Raw genomic sequence first — 22,042 nt, 5'->3', positions numbered from 1 at the left:
ATGAATGGTTCGAAAGTTGGCATCTTTTGGAACAATGAAATGTTTAGCCATAAGCATCAAGGCTTCAAGAACCTCATCAAACTTTCTATGAATTATTTCACCCGAATGATTGAAACGGTTTTGAGTTTTTCTATTAGACTCATTTCCCGCACAAATGAATAGAAATATTGCAAGAGCCTCATATGTGTTCATATGCATGGATGGTTGGAGCCCGTACCTTGAAACTAACAAATTATGAAGGTCCATGAAAATTTCTGGGCCCAGACCGCCGGAGCCCAGGCCGTCCGCGCCCAGGACGCCGGCGCCCAGGCCGCCCGCGCCGCGCCCGCCCGCGCCCCGGCCTCCATCGCCGCGCCCGCCCGCGCCAGCGCCTGCGCGGGATAGGCCGACCCGCGGCACCTATGCCCTGACCACCGGGTCGAGCGCCCCCTCCAAATCCAGTGCATCTGGCGCCGATTCGACCCCAATAACAGCAGCTTGGGGTGAAGGCTCGACGGATTCATCCATTTGTTGCATCTCGAGGTCGGGGGAGAGCTCATCAATGGCATCCATGGCCGGCGGGCTAGGGTTTCTCCCTGCTGGTGGTGGTGGTGTCGTGCGTTTCTCAGTGAACGAAGGGATAAGCTGGGGTCGGGGTGGGTGGTGGGAGAAGCGAACCGTTTTCTGTGTAACCGGTGGCATACGTGGGTAATTACCCCTGAACTCCATGAGAACTTTGATTTCAATGATTTGTGGAGCACCTGTTTTGCTACTCCACCAAAACAGTGGAGTTTGCCCCAACTCCATGGTTTTTTAAGGAGTAGAGTTGATGGAGTTGGAGGTGTTTGGCGATACAGAGTTGGAGCAGAGTTGTAAAACTAGGAGTGGAGCGGTCCCAAACAGGCCCTTAGTCTTTTTTAAATGCTGTTGCTCGGAGTCACAGGCTGATGTAGACCTAGTGTGTTCATGTAATTTTTCATGTACATACAAACAAACGTTATCCTGACCAAAAGCAAACCGAGGGCCTGTTTAGATCAGGGCGCATAAACGCATAAAACTTTTTTGCAAAAGAATCTTATCAATTTGAAGTACTAAATGAAGTCTATTTACAAAACTTTTTGCATAGATGGGTTGTAAATCGCGAGACGAATCTAATGATGCTAATTAATCCATGATTAAGCAATAATTAGCGGATGGTTACTGTAACATCACTGTTGCAAAACATGGATTAAGTAGGCTCATTAGATTTGTCTCGCGATTTACAGCCCATCCACGCAAAAAGTTTTGTAAATAGACTTTATTTAGTACTTTAAATTAGCAAGATTCTTTCAAAAATTTTGCGTTTACGGGTTTTTTGCGTTTATGCGCCCGGGGACTAAACAGGCCCCGAATGGTCATCTCAAGTCAATCGGGCTTCGTCCTGTGCCATCCCATCATGAACAGTCGCTCTGATTGAAGGTCTCGGGTCAAGGTCTCCTTTGTTTTTCCTCTTTTGCAGTCCCACTACCTCTCTCTATTGGCTCTTCCCTCACCTCTGGCAGCTAGCTTTAAGCTCGGTAGGTGAGCAAGTGGAGCAGCAGCTGGAGCTGATAGAGAGTGATCCTCCATGGGAAACGCCCTCAGGTGCTTCGGGGGAGAAGACGACCATCACGGGGGCGGTGGCCACTACCCCTACTACCAGCCGCAGTACTACAGCCATGATCCGACGGCCGCTGTTCCTCGGCCTCATCAGCAGGCTCTAGGCCGCCATGGCGTCTCGCCGGCCACCGTTGGCGGCGGTGCCCTGAGGCAGGTTCGAATCCACGTCCATGGTAACAGAGTACTGGCAGTAGCATACGGTGTTCTTCATTTCCTTCCACCTTTTGTGTTCCTGCTGTGTATGCGCTTGTTCTCACACTGTCGGCAGCCTTCGCTGTCTGGAAGAGGAGTTTGGGCATACAAATCCCCAGGACTTGTGTAAAAACTTGAACTAAATCCTAAGAATTCCTGGAGTGATCCTAATCTTCCAAACAGGAATCTTAGTTCCAACCGTCCCAGTCCATTTTAGTAAAATGCTAAATCCTTGCCAACGTGCTTAGAGTTCCATAATCAAGATTGACATTTAATCTACAGTAAAATCTTGCCTTCTCAGGATGAAAAGGCAATTTGAGGAATCACAGCCTTTAACGACCGTCCCATGACATGAGAACTTTCTTTTTTTAAAAAAAAAGGCAAAAGATTCTTCTTTCTCGAAAAGAAACTGATTAGTAAGACCCTGCTGGACACCAATCTGTTGTGTCTGAGACCGCAGCAGGTTGTACAATTTTTTCACTTGGATGTTTGGCTTCGTGTGCATGACTGGGTATTTTTCAGCAGGCTGCTGGTCCAAACATTGGACACCTGCAGTGGAGCAATGGAGTACTTGCCAACGGAGTGGCGGCTTCTCAGTATCAAAACAAGTGAGATGCCGCTCTTTGCTGCTTCGTCGGAGCACTCATTTTTTATTCAGTTTTACTATCTGTGGCAACAGACTCATTTCTGCTCTCTTTGTTCGTAGCACCGAGGACATCGACGAGTCGTCCGCCGAAGGTCTGCGCGACGCCAAGAGCTACGCCAAGGCCAACCCGATGCTGATCCAGGTCCCGGTGTTAGGAACAAGGAGGAAATTCTGGCGATTATCCGACAACGCGACCAGGATCAGCAGGAAGCTCGCGTTGATACTGAGGAGCCAGCACTCGGTTGGCAAGTTCCTCTCCGCTCCCCTGCAGGTGTCCAACGTCTGGATCGGGAGCACCGGGACTGTCAAGCTAAGGGGGGTCAGTTTCAATGGTGAAGGTTTCAGCATTGAGCGTGTGAGAGACGACTACAAGAACCTGTCCAAGGTCCTGCAGGCGTTGATCAGAATCTCCGGTGGGAATGTCGCCAAGCTGCCTCCGGACTACAGTGGATTCCTCGCACTCTTGGGGGATGACAACCTTAGGATGAAAGATGAGTTCTTGATTGTGAACAATGCCGCGCTGCTGCCCATGAAAAACCGGTAAATTTTTCGACTCGGTTTTACGTCTTTGTTTGTTGCCAAAGGCTCATTTTGCTGCTTGTGTTCGCAGCACCGAGGTCTTCCTGATGCTACACGAAAGGATTGTCAAGTACCTTGGTCGTACAAACAAGGCAAAGAAGAAGAGTATACTCTCTAAGCTCCCCTACGAGAATGACTGGTTGGATACTGCCAGGGCAAATGCACAGATCAACCAGTGGGTTGTCAATGCTCAAAACGAGTACAAAAAGACTCAGTCCGATCTACTGCGGCTCAACAGAAATGTAAGAAGCCACCTGCATGAGTACAACGATGACGACATTGAGGAAATCCTGTATTGCGAATGGCCCGAGCTGCTCGCGGTCATGGTGAAGATGTTACACTTGGAAGGAGAGCTCGAAGTCACTGACATTCAAAACAAGTTCGGCTAGTCGTCCTACTGCAAAACAGATGCATTCTGCATTTCCTGCTATTGTTAAGCTACTTTTCTTCTATCTTCAGTGCCTAGGTTTATGGTGGAGACGTGAAGTGATATGCTACCTGGATTATGCTCTCTCAACTTGAAGGAGAAGCTGGGTCAGCTTTATAAAACTATGCTGAAAATTATTGCCTTAAATCTCAGAACTATGGTGTAAAATCTACTTATTGTTGTCAGTACGTATCAACAGTTAAGTATCCACAACAAGAATGATATGATATTTTGGTCAGTACAAGGCAAAAGCCCTCAAAAACCAACATTATAAATTCCTTTCAGCAGAAACAGCTGAAAGGAAAACTAATGCATATTGTATGAAGGTTTCTGAGGCTTCTGTGAAGATATCATACGGCATTTGTAGCCAGCGTCTCTTCATCCACGTCAAAAGCTTTCCTTGCTTGCTTGAGCTCTTCATTCATGGAGAGTAGTTCAGTAGCACGGTGCAGTTTCCGTAAATCCTAAAAACCAGCAATGACATGTGAGCTGCACTGCAAATAAGCAAGGTAATCAAATGTGGAGTTAGGAAAATGTACCTTGCGTATAAGGTAAAGAAAATCCTCTGTCAGGAGCTTCCCCCTCTTTGATGCAACGTTCTGCGCCTTGTGGACCTGAGAAAAAGGCACATTATGTATCAGTGAATGATGAAGCTGCAAATAATAGTACACTATATATATGCCAGATGTGTCTGTGATTTTATCCATCTACCAAGTCGCAGCTACTTGCAGACAGTGTCCACTTCAATATTTCAACCACACTCACCTGTAGCGCACACCAGTGTGTATATTTGAAGCACGTGAATTTGCTCAAAACAGAGTGTGAAGTACAGATGGTAAATGGGGAAAGGCCCGGCTGTCAACTAAACAGCCCATAATTTTCATACAGCAAAATCATGTATGAATAAACATAATGCGTTCAGAAAGTAATCAAATTAACAAATCAAGGCTCCATGTGATACGATTAAATTTTCACTCTGTAAACTATGATAGCAGTTGGTCAAACAAAATTCTGGATCATTCGACAAAGCCCTGATGCCAACTGCTTGATGCGAACAAATTCATGTATAGTATAAGTTCCGATCCAAAGCAATGCTCAAACAACATCAACTACCAAAGTTTTATGATGAAAGATATAATTTGTGGCATAGAAAAGCGCAATGGGCACAGCACAGATTGGTCAGACTCGATACCCAGCTACACGATAACCCTTCAATTTATAAGAAAACGAGCAAACTGCATAGGCATACCACAAAAATAGATCTCAAAAGAATAGCCAATAATGACTCCAGAAGCTTCAAATAGAAGCCATGCACAGTGGTTCTAAACTTAATCCGTCTTCTTAGAACACCAGAACACTGAGTGAAGGTAACAAACATGAACGTTGGAACAGGAATAACATTTCAACATTCTGAATATTCTGAATCATTAAAAAAGGACCATAAGGCAAAGCATCAATCGTTTTTCCATCCATCAACAAAGCCTTACAAATAGTGCACATTGGATCTTGGCATTGCACAGAAGACAGAAACGGATAATAAGCTTACCAGATCAGTGACATATTCCACAACAATGTCCTCCAGAAGCGCAACAGTTTCTGGAAGTGGCTGCAAAGTCAGGAACAACACATATGTGAGCAAAGAAAATTTCAACTTTTTGTAAGGAAAAACTATGTGCTTCTTCATTTACATGAAAGTTATTTAAATCATCATACATAAGCATTGAGACTTGAAGGTTCAATGCAGATTATCATCAGTACGGCCTTCTATCATCAGTAGATATCTAAATTCCTGCTCTAAACTACAATAACTGCATTATAGTCCCCATCATATCCTTATAGTTCAGTAAACTCACATTTGGATCGTCCCCAAATCCGTACATCATGTGCTGCACTGCAAGAACGCCAGCAAACATTTCAACACACAAATTGAGAATGAGCAACAACTGAATTGAATGCCCAAAAGACAGAACAAAGGCTAAAATTAGCCAAACAGGGGATTTATAAGCGTCACGTACGGTCTTTCTGGAAGACGCCGCGCTTGCGCTTGAGGGTGGGGGCGGACGCGTCGGCGCCGGCGCCGCCGAATGCGGAGTGGTGATGCGAGGACGAGCCCTGGCCCGCGGCCGCGGCCTGCGCCGCCGCCGACTTACCCTTGGACGGCGTCCCCGACGGGGCGGTGGTCGCGGCGTGGTGCCCGCTAGGGTTCTGCACCGCCGACTTGCCCTTGGAAGGGGCCGCCGCCGGGGCGGGCGTGGCGGGTTTCTGCATCCCTGCGCCGGCCGGTGGTGCGGCGAACAGCGAAGAGAGCAGGGGGAGGAGGGAGGAGAGGACGGCCGCCTTCGCTTCCCGGACGGGGGAGGAGTTCGATGTCGGAGAGCAATAGGGGAACCGCTTCAGCCGGCTCGCGAGTCGCAGCTCTGGGCTACCAGTATCTCAGATGCGTCGCGGAGGTGAGGGTGAGGGAGAGGGCTGGGCTGGTGGCATCGCCGGCGAGGCCGCCGCCGCGACGGTCGACGGTCAGACGGGCAAAAGCGGCGATGCGATGAAATACTGTACCAGCGGCATCGGCTATTCCGCATGCACCGGCGAGAAAAGCCTGAGCCCAGCCCGGGCCTGGCCCAATTTCGTCCGCCAGTCAAGCCCGTTGACTTCTATGGACGGCTGGGGCAACAGTCCGCCGGTTAAAATTGTGTGTCCCAAACTCCCACTCTAAAAACATTAAATCGATTTATTTCATGAGTTGTGTATAGCATCTACTCCCCTCCATTTCAAAATATAGATTGTTTTAGTTTTTCTAGATTCGTATCCAGATCTAGATACATAGCAAATACTACGAAACTAGAAAAATTAAAACGAACTACATTCCTGGAGTATATATGTGATATCAAAACTAGAATGCAAGATAAAAAGAAACATGTATATATTAAAATATAAAACAAGACCTTTTGAGTAATCAAATTTCTTCCCATCTATTCACAGATATGGTTCACCTAATCTCCCACCTTCTCCTAAAAGACATAGACTTCTCAATAGCTTGAATAAATTCCGACTATTTCTTACTTGCAAGCAACTAAGCATCTCAAAGTTGCATAACCTCCACCTTATCAAGAACTCTACTATCATATTCCTCATTGTTAAATGGATTATCTAGGAACATTGCAAGCCAAACCTCTTAACTGACCTCACGGTTCTGTCATCATCTCTTGTACTTTAAGAAAATAATCCTAGTAGGCTTTGTGGTGCTCTTTTCCAATACTCAAGGCAATATCCTGGAAAAGATCCGGAATAAGAAACCCTCGCAACACATATTAAATGTTGAACTCAACATAGTGGTATGTCCAATAGCGGACCGTGAAGCAAATTGTAGGGATGACCGATTAAAAAAACTATTATGGTCCAAAGCCTAGCTACATAGGCATACCGGGCTGGACATCGAGGGCCACTGGACTAGTAACTTCCATGGGCTACAAAGGCGTAGTTTGAAATTTTATTTTTAGATCCTTAGGATATGGCCTAGCTTTGCCTCCACTGTGCTCTCTTAGATATGTTCCTTGTATGTCCTATTTCAAAAGTACCATTACGACACAAAAGCATCCTTGGGATCTTGACAGATATACATAATACGACAACTATGACTTTCCACGGAATACGGAAGCAATCAGAGGGACATGTGGAGAGGGGCATGTAGGTAGCGAGAAGCCTTGGGGACGGGAGTGCCTCGACGTAGGTAAAGTCTTTGTTTAAAGGTAACTTTATGTGTAGCATGATATTGTGTGCATGGTAGGTGAGGAGAGGGTGGTTATTGAAGTTGTTGAGCTAGCGCAAGAGCCTCCAACCAAGTGGTTCCACGCTTGGAGTTGGCGACGAGGATGATGTCGTGCAGGCAAGCCTAGAAGCTATCCCGAAGAAGCATAATATTCTAGGTGAAATGTGGCTATTGTTGTAGAGAATTAGTGGATGAAGCCAGACCACTGTTATTGAAAGTTCAGCCAGAAGATCGGCATGGCTTACATTTGTGGGGCTTCTTTACACTTGTGTCATGGCTCAATTGATTTGGTTTTACTTTTGGAGTGGCTCAAGTTTAGTCAGAAGCAAGACCAATAGATGGAGCATGCCAAATATATCGTCGTGTGGATTGAGCAGCCCTTTCTGTTGGCAATATATATAGCTGAATGCTTGGGCGATTATTGGAAGTGCTCCGTAGCAGGTATAACCACATGACCAGCGTATGTGTCTTTGAAAGGGAGGTAGATGGTGATATCTTCCCATGATAAGATGGATCTAGATGTTATTATATATTATATAAATTGACTGATTATATGTAGGATGCACGGGTGTTTTTTGCAGAGTTTGTTCACTGATGCGCAATGATTCAGATTTCACCATTTTCATGGTACCACCGCTAGGATTCCTGGATGAGTGTCTTTTAAAGTAAAGTGAGAGTGTACAGTATAGTCTCTTGTACTGGCTACCAAGAGGAGTGAATAATGATTTGTAAAAAAAACCATAAGAGAAAAGGGAAAACTGGAAGCGAGCCCGAATGCCCCCGATCGACATGAGAGAGTATCTCTCCGAAGGAAAAGAGAAACCGTAGACAAATTGCTGGCGTGCTGTGTTAGCACACGAATCTACAAGTGATAGGAACTGAGAGCAAGGAGACCAGGGGTTCGCACGTGCAGGCAACTTGTTTTGCTTTGCCCGCCACCGATTGATAGTAGACAATCAGAAAGGGATAGCCCCCTATACTCTTCACACGCGCCAAGATAATCGATGACCACAAGCAAAAATAATCGATGCAAATAAGATGTCCTCCAGCAAAATGATTTCAAAAACATTTTTTGCATGAATATATGCAGATTATTATAGCCCATTTTCGGCCAGGCTGCATTGCAAACATAGAAGCCTTGCTCTTTTCCAGCACAATATGAACTAAAAAGAGGCACCTGGTTTGGGAAATACTAAGACTTCTTTGTATGCGCATAGTCCAGTCGAAATGGGAATTCCAAATTCTGAACTGAGCCGTCCCATTTTTACCCAATTTTTTTAATCACGCACGCACACTATTGAACTGCAGAAAAATGTGTTGCATTCTCTCGAGGAAGGAGGTAATTCTCAGTACCAGGACTAAGGGGAAAAAATCATCAAACTAAGTAACACAGGCAATGAAATTGTGACGGCAACCCTTGAGCTGTAATCCATGAACATAAGACATAATTTAAGAAACCAATAATCTTATAATCCATCGCCACTCAAGTCCTTAGTAAACGTCCTATGGAAAAGCAAAAGAATTTCAGGAGTTTTGACATAACAAACTGTTTTGAGGCTAAAGATTCAACATGTTCCCCAATGTTAAGCACTGTTTTTCTCTTCATACCCTCCCTGATACCGTCATGATGATCATCATTGTCGTGACGAACAACCAACCAGAACAAATGACAAGGCAAAAAATCGCTGGGCTGAGCATGCCTCGGCAAGCACCCTACTTGATGTACTGGGAGACCCACTTGAATCCGTCTCCGTAGCCCATCTTGCGGACAACACTGCACATGAAAACTTCAAGAGGACGGACATTAGAGTCACCAAGGTTGACCTTCCCCTTCCCAGTTGTGAAGTTGCTAAGGCCTAGGTGATACCGCAGCTCCTCTTCAGAGGCAGCATATGGGATATCAATCTTGTTGCCAAGGATGAGAAATGGAACATTGGCCAATGAATCATCAGACAGGAGAGCATCAAGTTCCTTTTTTGATTCAGCAAATCGCTCCTTATCATATGCATCTACCAGGTATACTACAGCATCAACCTGTTGTGATATGAAAAAAAAAAGGGCAAACATATGAATAGCTGCTTCAGATGGAAGACAAGTATAAACACAAGTGAATGAATTAGCTAATCACAACTGACTGCAGATAATTACAGCTTCACATATTTTAGTACGAGGAATAAGGACAGTACATTAAAACAAAGACATACAAAAATATATGATAACATCAGTTACCCATAGCTATGTACCAAAACACATTTAGCCCCACATTCAATTTAAAAGGGAAGATGTGTTTGTGTTATGATTTGGCAAGCTTGCGAGGATGAACCATGCAAACAAATTTGGGTGTCCCTTTACCGTAAAATGAGGCGTGACCATATGTTAGCAGTAAACCTGTGCATGCATGAATCTGTCCAGGTTCATAGTGTCTAGGTGCGGAGTCTTTAGTAGTAGATTTCCAGCTGCTACTTAGTGAGAATAATAGCCAAATCAAAGTAGTAATGGCTGTGGTTATTAGCTGATTGGCCCAGCCTATTTTGAAGTGTACGGCTGTGTACAAATAGGAGAGAAATCAGAAAATACAGGACGCAATTGCAGCACCAAAACCACTGCGTGTGTTCTCTGAGTGTGTGAGCTCCTGGGCTACCTGTGAGCCTTCTTGGCTTTCACCATACACCATTGCAAATAAACACAAAATAATAACAGATGTAATACTATAATAGAATAGAGCAAGATGACAAATTACCAGCTCAAAGCAAAGGTATATGCTAATGCATTCCAGAATGACTCGTTAGCCACCACCAAATAGCTAAAGGTCCAAGGTGCACTTTTGCTAAAAAAACAGTTGAAAATGAAGAGTAGAATATTTACTTTGCCAAAAACCTTGTAAGTCATGGTAACAAAAAGTGAAGGAAGTAGCATGGTATACAAGCAAATGCTTATGTCTAAAGAACACAAACTATAAATGTCAAAGAATACCCATGCCCCCAAAGAGAAGTTACAGAAAGACATACGATACATACACAATGTATTATGTGCATCAAAAAGCTATAGTTGATGCAGTCACCTCCTAAAATAGTAACGTGTACCACGTACAATAGCATGCACCTTTCCGCAAATGATCTTCTAAACATTAGCTCTTCTTTAGTACCCTCACCTTTATCTCTATATGCAGCTCAACCCACAACACAAACAAGGATATCAATTTTTTATGTTCAAATTTACTCCATCAACCACAGCTGGCCCATGAAATTCGATGACAAAGGCTGATGCCTGATGCCTATGAATCACATCCATATTGAATTAGTGGATACATCAGAATTACTAAACCAAAGTTCAATTTCGTCAAGTCGCCACGCCCCATCAACATCGCCAGAAAAGGAAAAGGGCAATCTTTCCTAACCTCGCACGGATCGAAACAAACGTTGTTTTCAACCAAGCGCCCAAAGTGACGAACACATCACGCAAAAGCACGGATCTGGCCCGACCACACGACACGTATAGGAAAAGGAGGATCGTATAAAGACCGAGGCCGACCTTCGCGTAGTAGTCCTTCCAGACGCGGCGCGCGATCTGGTGGCCGCCGAGGTCGAAGGCCTTGAACTTGATCTTGCCGATGCTGAGCTCCTCCGACGTGGGATGCTGCGTCGGCTGGTGCTGCACCAACCGCTGCAGACGATCGAGAGACGAAGCACGGATCAGAGGGATCCCCAGGGGGGGGGGGGGGGAAGCCGCGTAATGGGCAGGATCCGATCAGATCTGGGGGCGGGCAGCGTACCTCGTCCTTGAGCATGTGGAGCAGCGTGGTCTTGCCGGCGTTGTCGAGGCCGAGGAAGAGGATCTTGGCCTCCTTCTGCCACAGGCCGAGCGAGGCCAGCACCCCGTAGAACCAGTCCCACAGGAACATCTTCCCCCCTCGGCGCCCGCCGCGCCTCCCGCCTCCGCCTCCTCCTGGCGCCCCTCTACGCCCGTGCCTCGCTCGCGCCTCCCCGGAGAGGGCGGCTGGCGGGGGATGGCCGGGATCTGGGGGTTGGTGGTGGTGGGAGAGGAAACCGGAGGGGTGGGGCGGGGGGTAGGACGCGGATGTGTGGATCTGAATCTCTCCCTGGCTCTTTGTGTGTTGGTGTCGCCCCCCCTCCCCTTGTATGGCTCGCTTGGCGCTGGCGCTGGCGCTGGGGAAGGAAGGAAAGGGTCATTAACTGGTGGGGGCTGGGGCGTGACGATGCTGGGTGCTGCATGTGGGCCCCACCCCCGCCTAATTCCGATCAAAAAACAGAAAAATTGGGGAATTTGAGGGTGCGGAGGGGGAGTAGCCGGTAATGTGCCACCCTGTCTGACCTTCTGGAATGTCTCTCGAGGTCATGCTGCGTACGTCAGCCGGTTGAGGCAGCAAACAGTTCAGTCGATCAGAAAGACGATGCACCTGAAATGTAATAGCCACGCTCTATATAGATGCTCATATTTTTAATTTCAACCTTTTCAATCAATATTTCGCTCTAGATTGCATCGGACTATATTTATTTTTTAACTCTTTGTTATCAGATATTTTATTATTAACCATATCAAACTGCATTATTAAAAGTTCAATTTTTTACGCGCACCAAGTTGCTTAGCATGGTTATAATAACACATCAGACGATATGCTGGTGAGACAAGTTTTTTTCTAACCACATGCAGAATTTTGTGCGGCATAGTGTGTTACTAGGGAAGGGGCCTGGCGTGACAAGGTGTCTTTGTGTGGCAATGTGTAACCTCGGTGCTCTAGGAATGGGTACCGAGGGTTCAAACTTTGGCAGTTTGACCCACTACAAATTGTTTATTGAATTTGGCTGGTCATGAAGCTAGAACAGTTTTTAGCTGGATTATTTTTCTCTAAAAACTTTCAAAATTGGTATAATTATTTTCGAATCTGGAATATTTTTCTCGTAAACATATAACATGGTTCCTCTCAACTGTAAAAATATTCTATCTTTAAAAAAAATCTAGATTCATAAAAATTATGAAAACAATATTTTTAAAATATGACTCAGGTGCAGTCTTGTTTTGAAGATTTTATATAAGAATCATATTATCAAAATTTAATTTAGAAAATAAATTCTGGCAGGCATCTTCCCAAAGACCAAGTGTGAAGCTGGATAAGGCTTCCGCGACGTCGCTATCGAACTCATTTTAGCTCTAGGACACTGCTAATCTCAGCTGAAAACTCTCCAACACTATTAAATTAGTTGCCTGCACCTAGCTACAAAAAATTAACTGGATAGCTGTAGCTAGGATGGATCCAAACAGGTCTAATACTCCCCCCCAAACATGCCGTGTATCAAGCAATCCCAAGTTCAGACAAGATAACTTGACAAAGAAACACATTTACTCTTTACAAAGGGCTGCAAAATTTGGAGTTCTCTCATACATAGGGAGGACAACTGGATCTCCCTTTCCCTCAGTAAATAGGTAGAGTCCGTACTATATTCCCTAACGAAAACGCCCCGCGAATGGCTACAAAAATCAGTTTTATGTGAGTAGAAGACACATCTAGCACTAAGGATATATAACTGGAGTTACTAAGGGCATATAACTGGAGTTGTGGCTGTTGCAGATGGTTTCTTTCCCACTCTTGTTTCTCTCTACGCCGCAACTGGCTCATTTACAGAATGCAAATCACCAGCATTAACCTGTTGAAGGAAAAAAAAGAGCAAGACATGAAGTTTGCTCATATTTTCAGCACAAAGAATTATATGCATAGTACAACAAGGGTAAATAGGCACATGTACCTTGGCAGCCTTGAAGAGCTCATCCAGAACCTCCGACAAGGTTGGGTGTGCATGAACAGCAAACTTGATGTCCTGCAGGGTACAAACGGTTATGTGAAAATTCAAGCTTTTTATCATTATGCAGGCAGCACAAATGCTACAAAACTAACAAAGTTCATATCAAACTCACTTGCACACGAGTTCCAAGGGCAATGGCATTTGATGCCTCGTGGATGAGGTCTGCAGCATGCAACCCCAAAATGTGAACTCCAAGAATTTCTCCGGTGTCAGGACGGTAAATCATCTGAGGCAAAAGAGTACATCTCATCACTTCAAAGTTAGAGGTTACAGGACCCATACAGAGTCCTTAGCATAACAGTCTGGTGTTTGTATCCACTGCAAGTCTCTGTTGTATCTAGAATGCAGCAGGGTCGAAAAGTAGTACTGTATTACCTTAGCAAGTCCATCTCCTTCATTCTCCGCCAGAGCCTTTGTGTTAGCCTTAAAACTGGTCTTTACAACACTTATTTCAAATCCTTCCTTGTCAGCCTGCTCCCTAGCTTGTGGCTGCAAAAGCACGAGAAAATTTGATTGGAGAGTCATTTTGCTACCAAAAAAGCAACAAGTTGATAAAAGGTCGTGAATTTACGAAAAGTGACCTAGTCGGATTAAATTTACCACACTGATTCTAACTATGTTGAGCAGAGGATATTAAGGCTGCGTTTGGTTCAGCTTTCTGAACCTGCTTCTACTTTCAGAAAGCAGAAGCTGAACCAAAGGGGTTCAGCTTCTCTGCAGCTGCTTTGCTTCTGCTTTGCAGCTTTTCCGAATTTGTGAAAACAACACACCTACTATTGGTCACATATATACCCTTTCAATTCCTTTTTATATATAAAAAAATAAAGATTTTCATATATAGGAAAATAAAAATAAAAAATAATACAAAAAGTTAACTCCAAATATTTTCATATATATATAAAAATAAAGATTTAAAGGAAAAAGAATTTGGTCGTCACAAAGAAATATTGTATACTGTCAATTTTCATAAAGACAATATATAACTTTTTCACAGTCGATAACTTACAGCAGCTTGAACCAAACGACTTTCAGCTTTTTCACAATAGGCATTTCAGAGTAGCCTTTTCACAGCAGACATCTGACAGCAGCTTTTTCGCAGCTCACAGCTGAACCAAACGCACCCTAAGATTGGATAAAGTTGCCTGACTTACCTCTGTCAACCCAACCATGCTTATCTCAGGATGAGTGAAACAGGCAGCTGGGATGCTTAGGTGATTTAGGATGTTGTCTCTCCCACTGATTTGCTCCACAACTACATCCAGATGAACACTTGTTCATAAAACAACTATAGTGATCAGGAGAAGAGCATGCATAAAAGTAAAAGGTGAACATAATATTTACCTGAGATTCCTTGTGCACTGGCTGCATGAGCAAGCATAAGCTTACCGTTGGCATCTCCAATGCAATACAAATTAGGAACCTATATACCAACCGATGTTTATGAACCAAAAGTGAATGAAACACGCTCTAGTGATATAATTGTTGCAAAGGAAGAAAATAGTAACAGTGACACATGATATATTTAGCATACCGCATTGCCATCTGCATCCATAACTTGCATCCGTTCATCAACAGGAACAAAACCACGTTGTGTAACAACATTGATCTGCACAAAAAGGCATCATTTAGATACTACCATAATTAAAAATATCAAAATTATGATGGCAAACATTTTCATGTACTTACATTTTCCAAGCCAAGTCCTTTGGTGAAGGGTGCCCTTCCAGTAGCTATAAGTGCGGCATCCACCTGTGGATAGATATTCCAAGTTTCAAGATAAAAAAATATATCATGTATGAAACAAGCGGAAATACTGTTTATTTGAGTAAAGCATGATTGTAATTTGTAATAATCAAAGGTCCACAGATATAAGCAATTTTTGAAATGCCTGATTATGTCATATTAAAAGCATCACCGGAATGCCAATATATGAACATTACAAGCATCAAACTACTACATACTTTACTTTGGCATATCAGTTTGGATAATTCATAATAACATGTATATAAAACAGCTATACCTAGGTTGGCAATGTTAATTTATTGTAGCGGCATCAAATACACAGCTATCTTCCAGTGTAAGCCATTCAGCTCAAGAGAACATAGTGATGCAAGTACCCCAAATATTTGTAGAAACCACCTAAAGTAAGAACTGAAGGCAAAAGGGAATAATCCATTACCTCAAGTGTCTCCTTGTGTTCTTTCGTCTTAGCATCAATCAACTCAATTAGAACAGGTTTACCATCCTTTGCTGGGGTAATCTAGAGACATGAACACTTCAACGGATAAATTATACAACCATGTTGGAAGATTACACATCATTAAAAAGCTTGAGTTGAGGTTAACTTTACCTTGCTTGCAAAAACACCAGTGTGATAGTCAATTTTACGAGGATTAATAAGAATCCTCTGCGCCAATTTCCCAATCTCAGGATCAAACCCAGGCATTAATTGATCAAGAGCTTCAACAAAAGTAACCTGATCGATCAAAATTTGTATGAATATAGATGAAACTTCATCTGATGACAGAATAGTTCAATTGTAGATCAAAGCATAATGTAGTTTTCAGGTACATCCTCACTTGTAATTCTGTGTGTCATTGGATCTTAACATTGCAACCCAGTTCATATGTAAAGTAGAGAAGATGCATACCACTACATGGTTTTGAAATAGGCCCAGCATGGCCAGCCATGAAAACCATCAATATTTAAAAGGCCACACACAATATTATACAGAGCAACCGGGGGGGGGGGGGGGGGGGGGGGGTGGAAGTGGAAGGGGGAGCACCATAGGTCAACAATATCATGATGATGCTATCTCAAGAATGGAACTTTAAATCATTTTAGCTCAACATCAGAAATATCAAGCAGGCCTGTTATGGCACGTTCTGCAAGAAAAAGTAAAGTACCGCAACATACAACCGCACTTAGGTCAACATCTATATAATGCATAGAATGTACACTATTATGTCAACATTATGAACCAACAAAACAGAAATAAAAAGTAAGTGTTTTGATGGTTAAACAGAGAAAAAGAAATCAGCCAATAATGCAATCACTTCAAATGCCCTCCGAATACACTATGCATGTGCATAGCTTTTTCTTTTTACTTTCCTACACTGCATGAGACCATGTTTACATGATAGAAGATAAAAGAATATTTGCTAAACTAACTACCACAACTAGCTCTTCCTAAGCATGTATTTAGGCAAATGATGTGTTGAATGATTGTTCATATACCTCACTTCCCAGAGCCGTGTATACATCACTGAATTCAAGTCCAATGTAACCACTTCCAACAATAGCTATCCAGTCGGGGACTGACTCAAGTTTTAGTGCATGATCACTAGTGAACACAGTTTTACCTGCATAAAACCATGGTGCAAGCTTTTAACGAATGCTACAATGTAATAGGAATGACTAATAATACATTTTAGCTACAGTATACAACATATATATGAAGCGTTGAAATTTCAAGGTACACTTGTGCTTCATACACTAAACTATCTCCCAGTGTCAAGATACAGCTAAAACAACAGCAGGTAGATAGATCTGATTTCTTATGCGGTTATTACCAGGTCCCTGGTACATTGATTGAAAGGATAGATAACAAAGAAAAGACTACCCAACACTCACATAACTATCCAAAACAGCAAAAGGTAGTTCCTGTTTTCGCCTCTACTCATTAACAGGGATTGTCTAGGATCGAATTTTACATTTCTATAACTAGCTTAATACACACCATCCTGTGATAATGGTAAATGAATGGACTACCATGCAAAGTTAATTAAATAGGAGGCAGTTATATGCTAATATCTTAAAAAAAGAAGGTGGCTTAAATGTGTGATCTCCAACACTCCTTGCGGCGAACTACAATCATGTAAAATATTGCACGAACTAAAGGGTAAAATATTTTTTTTATAATAATAGTAGTGTCCGTGTGCATGTCTAGATGCACTTCAACATTACTTACACTAAAACAAAACGGAATGTGGATCACAAACTATCTGGAGCATGATAGGTTTGAAGTTTGAACAGTATTGTTTCTCATTTCACTAGGTCAATTGTATTGGTGACATGAAGTTCCAGAGAAAACAGCAATTACCATCTATTTCAATGCCCTTGGGGACAAAAGGAACAGATCCGGTGGCAATTATGATGTTTCTAGCAGTGATTTCATTGTCTGGAAAACCAACCTTTCCATATCTCACTTTTTGCTTCCCCTACAGACATCAGAAACAGTAACATTTTTAATCACTACAAATGATACTCTACGACATTTAAAAAAAAGCTATACAGCAGGCATAGCTCAATCCAATGTTTATACATGACATCTTATATAACTGAATATACATGTTTTCAGATTGAGGATATTTAACTCAGTGTTCCAATTCAGGAAGATGTACATTGTACTCCTGTAGGATGATATGATAACTACTGTGTTCAACTCCTTAAGTAGCCCAGATGCAATTGACTCTTTAAGAACCCAGATACAATCGACTCCTCAAGTAGCTCAGATGCAACAAAAGTTCACCAATTTTAGTCATTGAAATGCTAAACCATATACAAGTTTTTTAAAAATTTGGGAAAGGCCTATATTTAGGATACAGGTTAATCCCTACGATTTAGCCAACTGTGATCCCTTGATAGCTAAGGCTAATCACAATGGGGGTTTCATATCCCTGTTTCCAAGAATGCCATATCAGCTTGGGGGGATGAATGAAACACTATACCTCAATGGAGAGTTTCATTTCACTATTTCCAAAGCTAATCAGTGTAATTAAATGCTAGTTGATCTAGTGGTTCATGGGATCCCCATGAAATAACGGCGGTCACAGTGGTCGTTTCACGCCATTTCCAACGTCTTGGAAACGAGTTAGCAGAGTGTCATGGGGATGAAACTGGTTCCTTCTCTTCCCTCATTAAATCAGTGCCACATCATCAAAAATGCTGATGTGTCATGGTAATTAATGCCATGAAACTCGCCATGAAACCCCCATTGTGATTAGCCTAAGAATAGCAAGTGAAAGTGAAGTTTATATATGGACCAACCAAATGATGACAAACACTACTACTTGCAACCAACACAACATTAGATAGAAAAGTATTTGATGAAAAAAAGGAAAATGTACAGATGACCTACCACAATTGTGCCAACACCAGTCAGTATATCCACACCCAGAGCTTTCATTGAATTAGTCAAGTTGCTGCGTATTTTAGAGGCAAGATTATTTGCATGGTCAGCAACAGCCTGTCTGTCATATCCTGCTGAGGAGACCTGTTACAAGCATGGCAATGATTAGCAGAGTCAGGAGAAGAATAACATGATACCGAAAAAAAGGTAGAAATCATAGTTAATGGTCCAAGAGAAAAGGTAAATTCTGGGCTGATTTTTTTAAAAAATAAAATGCAGAGTATAGGCCAACATATGCTTGGAGCAAAGACATGACGTCATAATGTTTTAAAAAGAACCAAAGATGAACAAAATAAGTCCAACAAGTAAACAGAGCTCAATTTAGATTATCTACAAACTGCAGTTAATATGGTATGATGGTCCGTTAAATGTATTCCCATTTTTAAGCTAAGAATAGGATCTACCAAGGCCTTGTTAATTGGCTGATCAAATTGATGTGCCAATGTCTGATAGTAAAACAATTAGTACAGCGCAGATTCAACACGACTATTTATTGAGGTTCAATGTAGTTTGTAAACCATTGCTGATACATCAAATCATGCATCACAATCACTAGTTCCATTACAAAAGTATCACCTGTAGGCCCAGTGACTTCATGTGATGTTCATCTTGAAGTTCCCGCATCCTACCACTTACAGCAAGGAGAGCCTTTGATGGAACACAACCTCTGTTCACACAAGTCCCACCCACGACATCTCCCTCAATTATCGCAGTTTTCAAGCCCTGCATGAGCCAAATCATCAGCAACACTTCTTGAAATATGTGAAGTTATCAATTGCTGGCAGCATAAATAGAGCTCAATGCCCTTAAACCACTCTGTGCCCTTTGAGTAACATGGAATTTCGTACGAATCATGAAATTCATTCATAGGATAACTCCAAAAAACACAGACATGTTTGATAGGTTATATGCACCTACTGGCATCCAGACAGTTAGTTATTATTGGGAAAATACATATATCAAGACTTCTCGATGCAGTCATCAGAACTAGCAAAGCAATACTGCTTTTTGAAAGAAAACATAAGTACTACTACTATAGAATAGTTCCCTATATATGCAAAGCAAACTCGATGCTCTGTTGGTAGTAACAGCATAATGCCAAAAAGATAGCCAAACTTTGTCACTTCTTAAAGACAATTCCAGATCATCAGAGAGTAACTACAAAAAACCAACTCAAGTGGGAGCCAGACACAAAGACTACTCTTGCTATTTATTTTGTCTGACTGACCAAAGTAATATAAACACAATGTAAGCAATATAGCAAATGATGCATAGTAAGAAAAAGAAGAGGAAATTCCCATCACACTTTAGCAGTATATACACAAAAGGCTTTGCCAATCCACTAGCTCCAATTAGTGAGTACCAAAATACCAACATAGATCCTATAATAATTTACGGTGAAATTAGATCTCTGGACATGTAGATGCATAGAGCAAGTAAAAATATCTTAACAATAATAATGTCCATTGTCACAAATACTTAGTCATTGAGAAAAGTTCAAACTCGAGCAAATACTAAGCACGGGATGTCCCAAGTTCAGGGGGGCCATCCTTGCAACTGCGTGTTTCTACATATTTTTTCTTCTCTTCTCACTATTTCTACACAATCCGATATTGACAGTCAATTACTACAGCATTGTATCTAAACTACTGAAAGACCTTCTTAAAACGATCAAATTATAGAATCACCCAAAATTAACAATTCAGAGAGATTTCCCAAGAAACTAAGCTCTAGCACCAAGCCACAGAACTGAAGCATGTATCTTGCTACTTCCAGGTTCCAGCTGAATTTGAGCAGGCCTGCAACAGCACCAAGCCACAGAACTGAAGCATGCATCTCGCTCTATTCCGGCTGAATTTGAGCAGGCCTGCAACTCTTACCTTACTAAAATATATTCCAAGCTTTAGTATCAGCATAGCAACCAAATACATTCCTTAGCCTGAACATGGACACAAAGTACTAAGAGTCTCATGTACAAACAAGATTCGAGAGTTGGCGCCACCATCTCTCGATCTGCATTGACCAGATCACGACGACAGCGGCAACCGCGCCCAACATGCATTACATACCCCCTAGCAAGACCTGCAGCGCAGTGTGAGCGTAACTGACCTTCTCGACGGCGTGGAGAGCGGCGCCGTGGCCGCCGACGCCGGCTCCGATGATCACGAGGTCGTAGTCGAAGCCGCCGCTCCCGGCCGCGCCATTCCCCGCCGTCGCTGCAGCCGCCACGCTCCGCCCGGCGGCCACCACCTGCGGCGAGGAGCGGACCGAGCGGAGCCCGAGGGCCTCGCGCCGTAGGCCGCAGAAGCGGAGCCCGGCGGCCGGGCGGATCGCGTTGGGCCTGGACGCGGTGGCGCCGCTGGCGACCGCCGCCGCCGAAGCCGAAGCCGAAGCCGCGGAGAGGGACATGGCCGTGGAGTACATGGCAGCAGCGCGCGGTGGTGGGTGCGGGAGCTAGCGTGAGAGGCGGTGGGGCCGAGACGTTTAAGGAGGCGAAGTGAGGGAGGCGGAGGCGGCGAGGGTGGGGGGAGCGTGGGTTTTGGCGACGGGCGGAGGATTCGAAGCAGGGTAAGGGGATGATGATGATTTTGATGATGCAGAGGTGCCAGACTGCCAGGTAGGCGATCAGCCGGGAAATATTATTTCTAATGGGAACGGGTAACGGGTATTTCCTAATTTTCATTTTTATATTGTTTTCCTCTTTTCCTATCTTGCTATATTGCTATCTCTCCCTTTATTCTCCATCTTGGTCGAGTCTTATCCATCTTCACCGTAGCCAATAAACATTTTTGAACGAAATGCTTTGCTGGTCATTAAACCTATCACAAAATATCATCTAGCATCATAAGTCTAAAAATAAGAAATTAAAATTAATAAACTTGTTAAATATGCTATCTATGTCCAGCATTGAAAATATCTCTATGATTTTGACTTTATCAATATAATAACTCCGTACATATATGTGGTATTAATAATTATATGAGGTATTTTATATATATATATATATATCTATATATCTAGATTATTTAAAAGGTTTAACAATTTGAATATGCATTTCAAAGTTCGTGATCTAAATAACACTCCTCGACAAATTTAAGAAGCAACTAAAATTTACTAAAGTGTTTTTAAGGGTCTTTAGAGTTTAGGTTTGATGTCACCTTTTTTAAAAGGATGTGCAGCAAACCTTTATGTTCATATTTATAATTAGCTTAAAATAAAGAGGATTTGTGACAATGACAAATTAGCAATTGATAAATGAGACAGAACTCAGTGAACAGGATGTGGGAGAAGGTTTATGTGATGTAGGAGGTAAAAGAGTTACAAAGGAGTGTTAGTTCATAATATAAGCAATGGTAGGTGGAAGACAGGAAGAAATAAGATACGATTATAATGAACTATGGCAAAATTACTCATTGTTATAATAAAAATTTATTAGATAAAATTAACAAATAAAATTGTTCTAAAACAACATAGCTATGTTTATTGATAAAACAAAAAACATCTATGTATGATGGTTATGAGAAAACATTGTGACATGCTATTTTAATATTAATTTATTATAGATTTATTTGAGCTTTGAAATTACCTGGCTATATTCAATGCCACTCAAACTAATTTATCGCATGTGTCTGTCTTTATTTAAGATAAATGCTTAATTGAACTGTGATTTCTCCAAAATATATTCAACAAGAGATTAAAAACGAACCATGGTAGATTAATGAATTGGATAATACCATATCCTCTTTGCAAGCGTAGCATTCTTTTCGAAATTTCTCCCTTCCCTTGCATTGGAAGTTTCCATCTC

The 22,042-nt window shown here is 42.6% G+C and overlaps 4 protein-coding genes across 6 annotated transcripts; 1 reads left to right on the top strand and 3 right to left on the bottom strand.

Annotated features, from left to right (window-relative positions):
* Positions 1-1,450: 1,450 nt before the first annotated feature.
* On the top strand, positions 1,451-3,699 carry LOC112894677. Of its 2 annotated transcripts, none has more exons than XM_025962457.1 (4): positions 1,451-1,771; positions 2,335-2,417; positions 2,516-2,995; positions 3,066-3,699. In XM_025962457.1, exons 1-4 carry the CDS (start codon positions 1,586-1,588, stop codon positions 3,421-3,423), a joined length of 1,107 nt encoding a protein of 368 aa, XP_025818242.1. In that variant the 5' UTR covers positions 1,451-1,585; the 3' UTR covers positions 3,424-3,699. The 2 variants fall into 2 exon arrangements, with proteins under 2 accessions (XP_025818242.1, XP_025818241.1); XM_025962456.1 differs by having other exon boundaries at positions 2,332-2,417.
* On the bottom strand, positions 3,620-6,035 carry LOC112894679 (transcription initiation factor TFIID subunit 13). Its single transcript, XM_025962458.1, has 5 exons — positions 5,477-6,035; positions 5,315-5,352; positions 5,008-5,067; positions 4,001-4,075; positions 3,620-3,925 (listed from the first exon to the last, which is right to left on the bottom strand). The coding sequence occupies exons 1-5, from the start codon at positions 5,727-5,729 to the stop codon at positions 3,812-3,814; spliced, it is 540 nt and encodes a 179-aa protein (XP_025818243.1). The 5' UTR covers positions 5,730-6,035; the 3' UTR covers positions 3,620-3,811.
* A 2,612-nt stretch (positions 6,036-8,647) lies between these two features.
* LOC112894744 (GTP-binding protein SAR1A) lies at positions 8,648-11,375 on the bottom strand. The gene is made up of 3 exons (XM_025962545.1): positions 11,000-11,375; positions 10,759-10,890; positions 8,648-9,261 (listed from the first exon to the last, which is right to left on the bottom strand). The coding sequence occupies exons 1-3, from the start codon at positions 11,126-11,128 to the stop codon at positions 8,941-8,943; spliced, it is 582 nt and encodes a 193-aa protein (XP_025818330.1). The 5' UTR covers positions 11,129-11,375; the 3' UTR covers positions 8,648-8,940.
* Positions 11,376-12,564: 1,189 nt separating this feature from the next.
* LOC112895328 (dihydrolipoyl dehydrogenase 1, chloroplastic-like) lies at positions 12,565-20,838 on the bottom strand. Of its 2 annotated transcripts, XM_025963276.1 has the most exons (16): positions 20,347-20,838; positions 18,814-18,960; positions 18,187-18,321; positions 17,149-17,266; positions 16,284-16,408; positions 15,397-15,522; positions 15,226-15,306; positions 14,733-14,795; positions 14,578-14,652; positions 14,388-14,466; positions 14,198-14,298; positions 13,422-13,535; positions 13,159-13,272; positions 12,990-13,061; positions 12,795-12,890; positions 12,565-12,714 (listed from the first exon to the last, which is right to left on the bottom strand). In XM_025963276.1, exons 1-15 carry the CDS (start codon positions 20,659-20,661, stop codon positions 12,843-12,845), a joined length of 1,713 nt encoding a protein of 570 aa, XP_025819061.1. In that variant the 5' UTR covers positions 20,662-20,838; the 3' UTR covers positions 12,565-12,714; positions 12,795-12,842. The 2 variants fall into 2 exon arrangements, with proteins under 2 accessions (XP_025819061.1, XP_025819060.1); XM_025963275.1 differs by having other exon boundaries at positions 12,565-12,890; positions 20,347-20,837.
* Positions 20,839-22,042: the final 1,204 nt, after the last annotated feature.

This window comes from Panicum hallii, chromosome 5 (genome assembly GCF_002211085.1).
Source record: "Panicum hallii strain FIL2 chromosome 5, PHallii_v3.1, whole genome shotgun sequence".
Classification (NCBI taxonomy): Eukaryota; Viridiplantae; Streptophyta; class Magnoliopsida; order Poales; family Poaceae; genus Panicum; species Panicum hallii.
The sequence above is the reverse complement of the archived record's forward strand: the minus strand, read 5'-3'. Positions and strand labels throughout refer to the sequence as shown.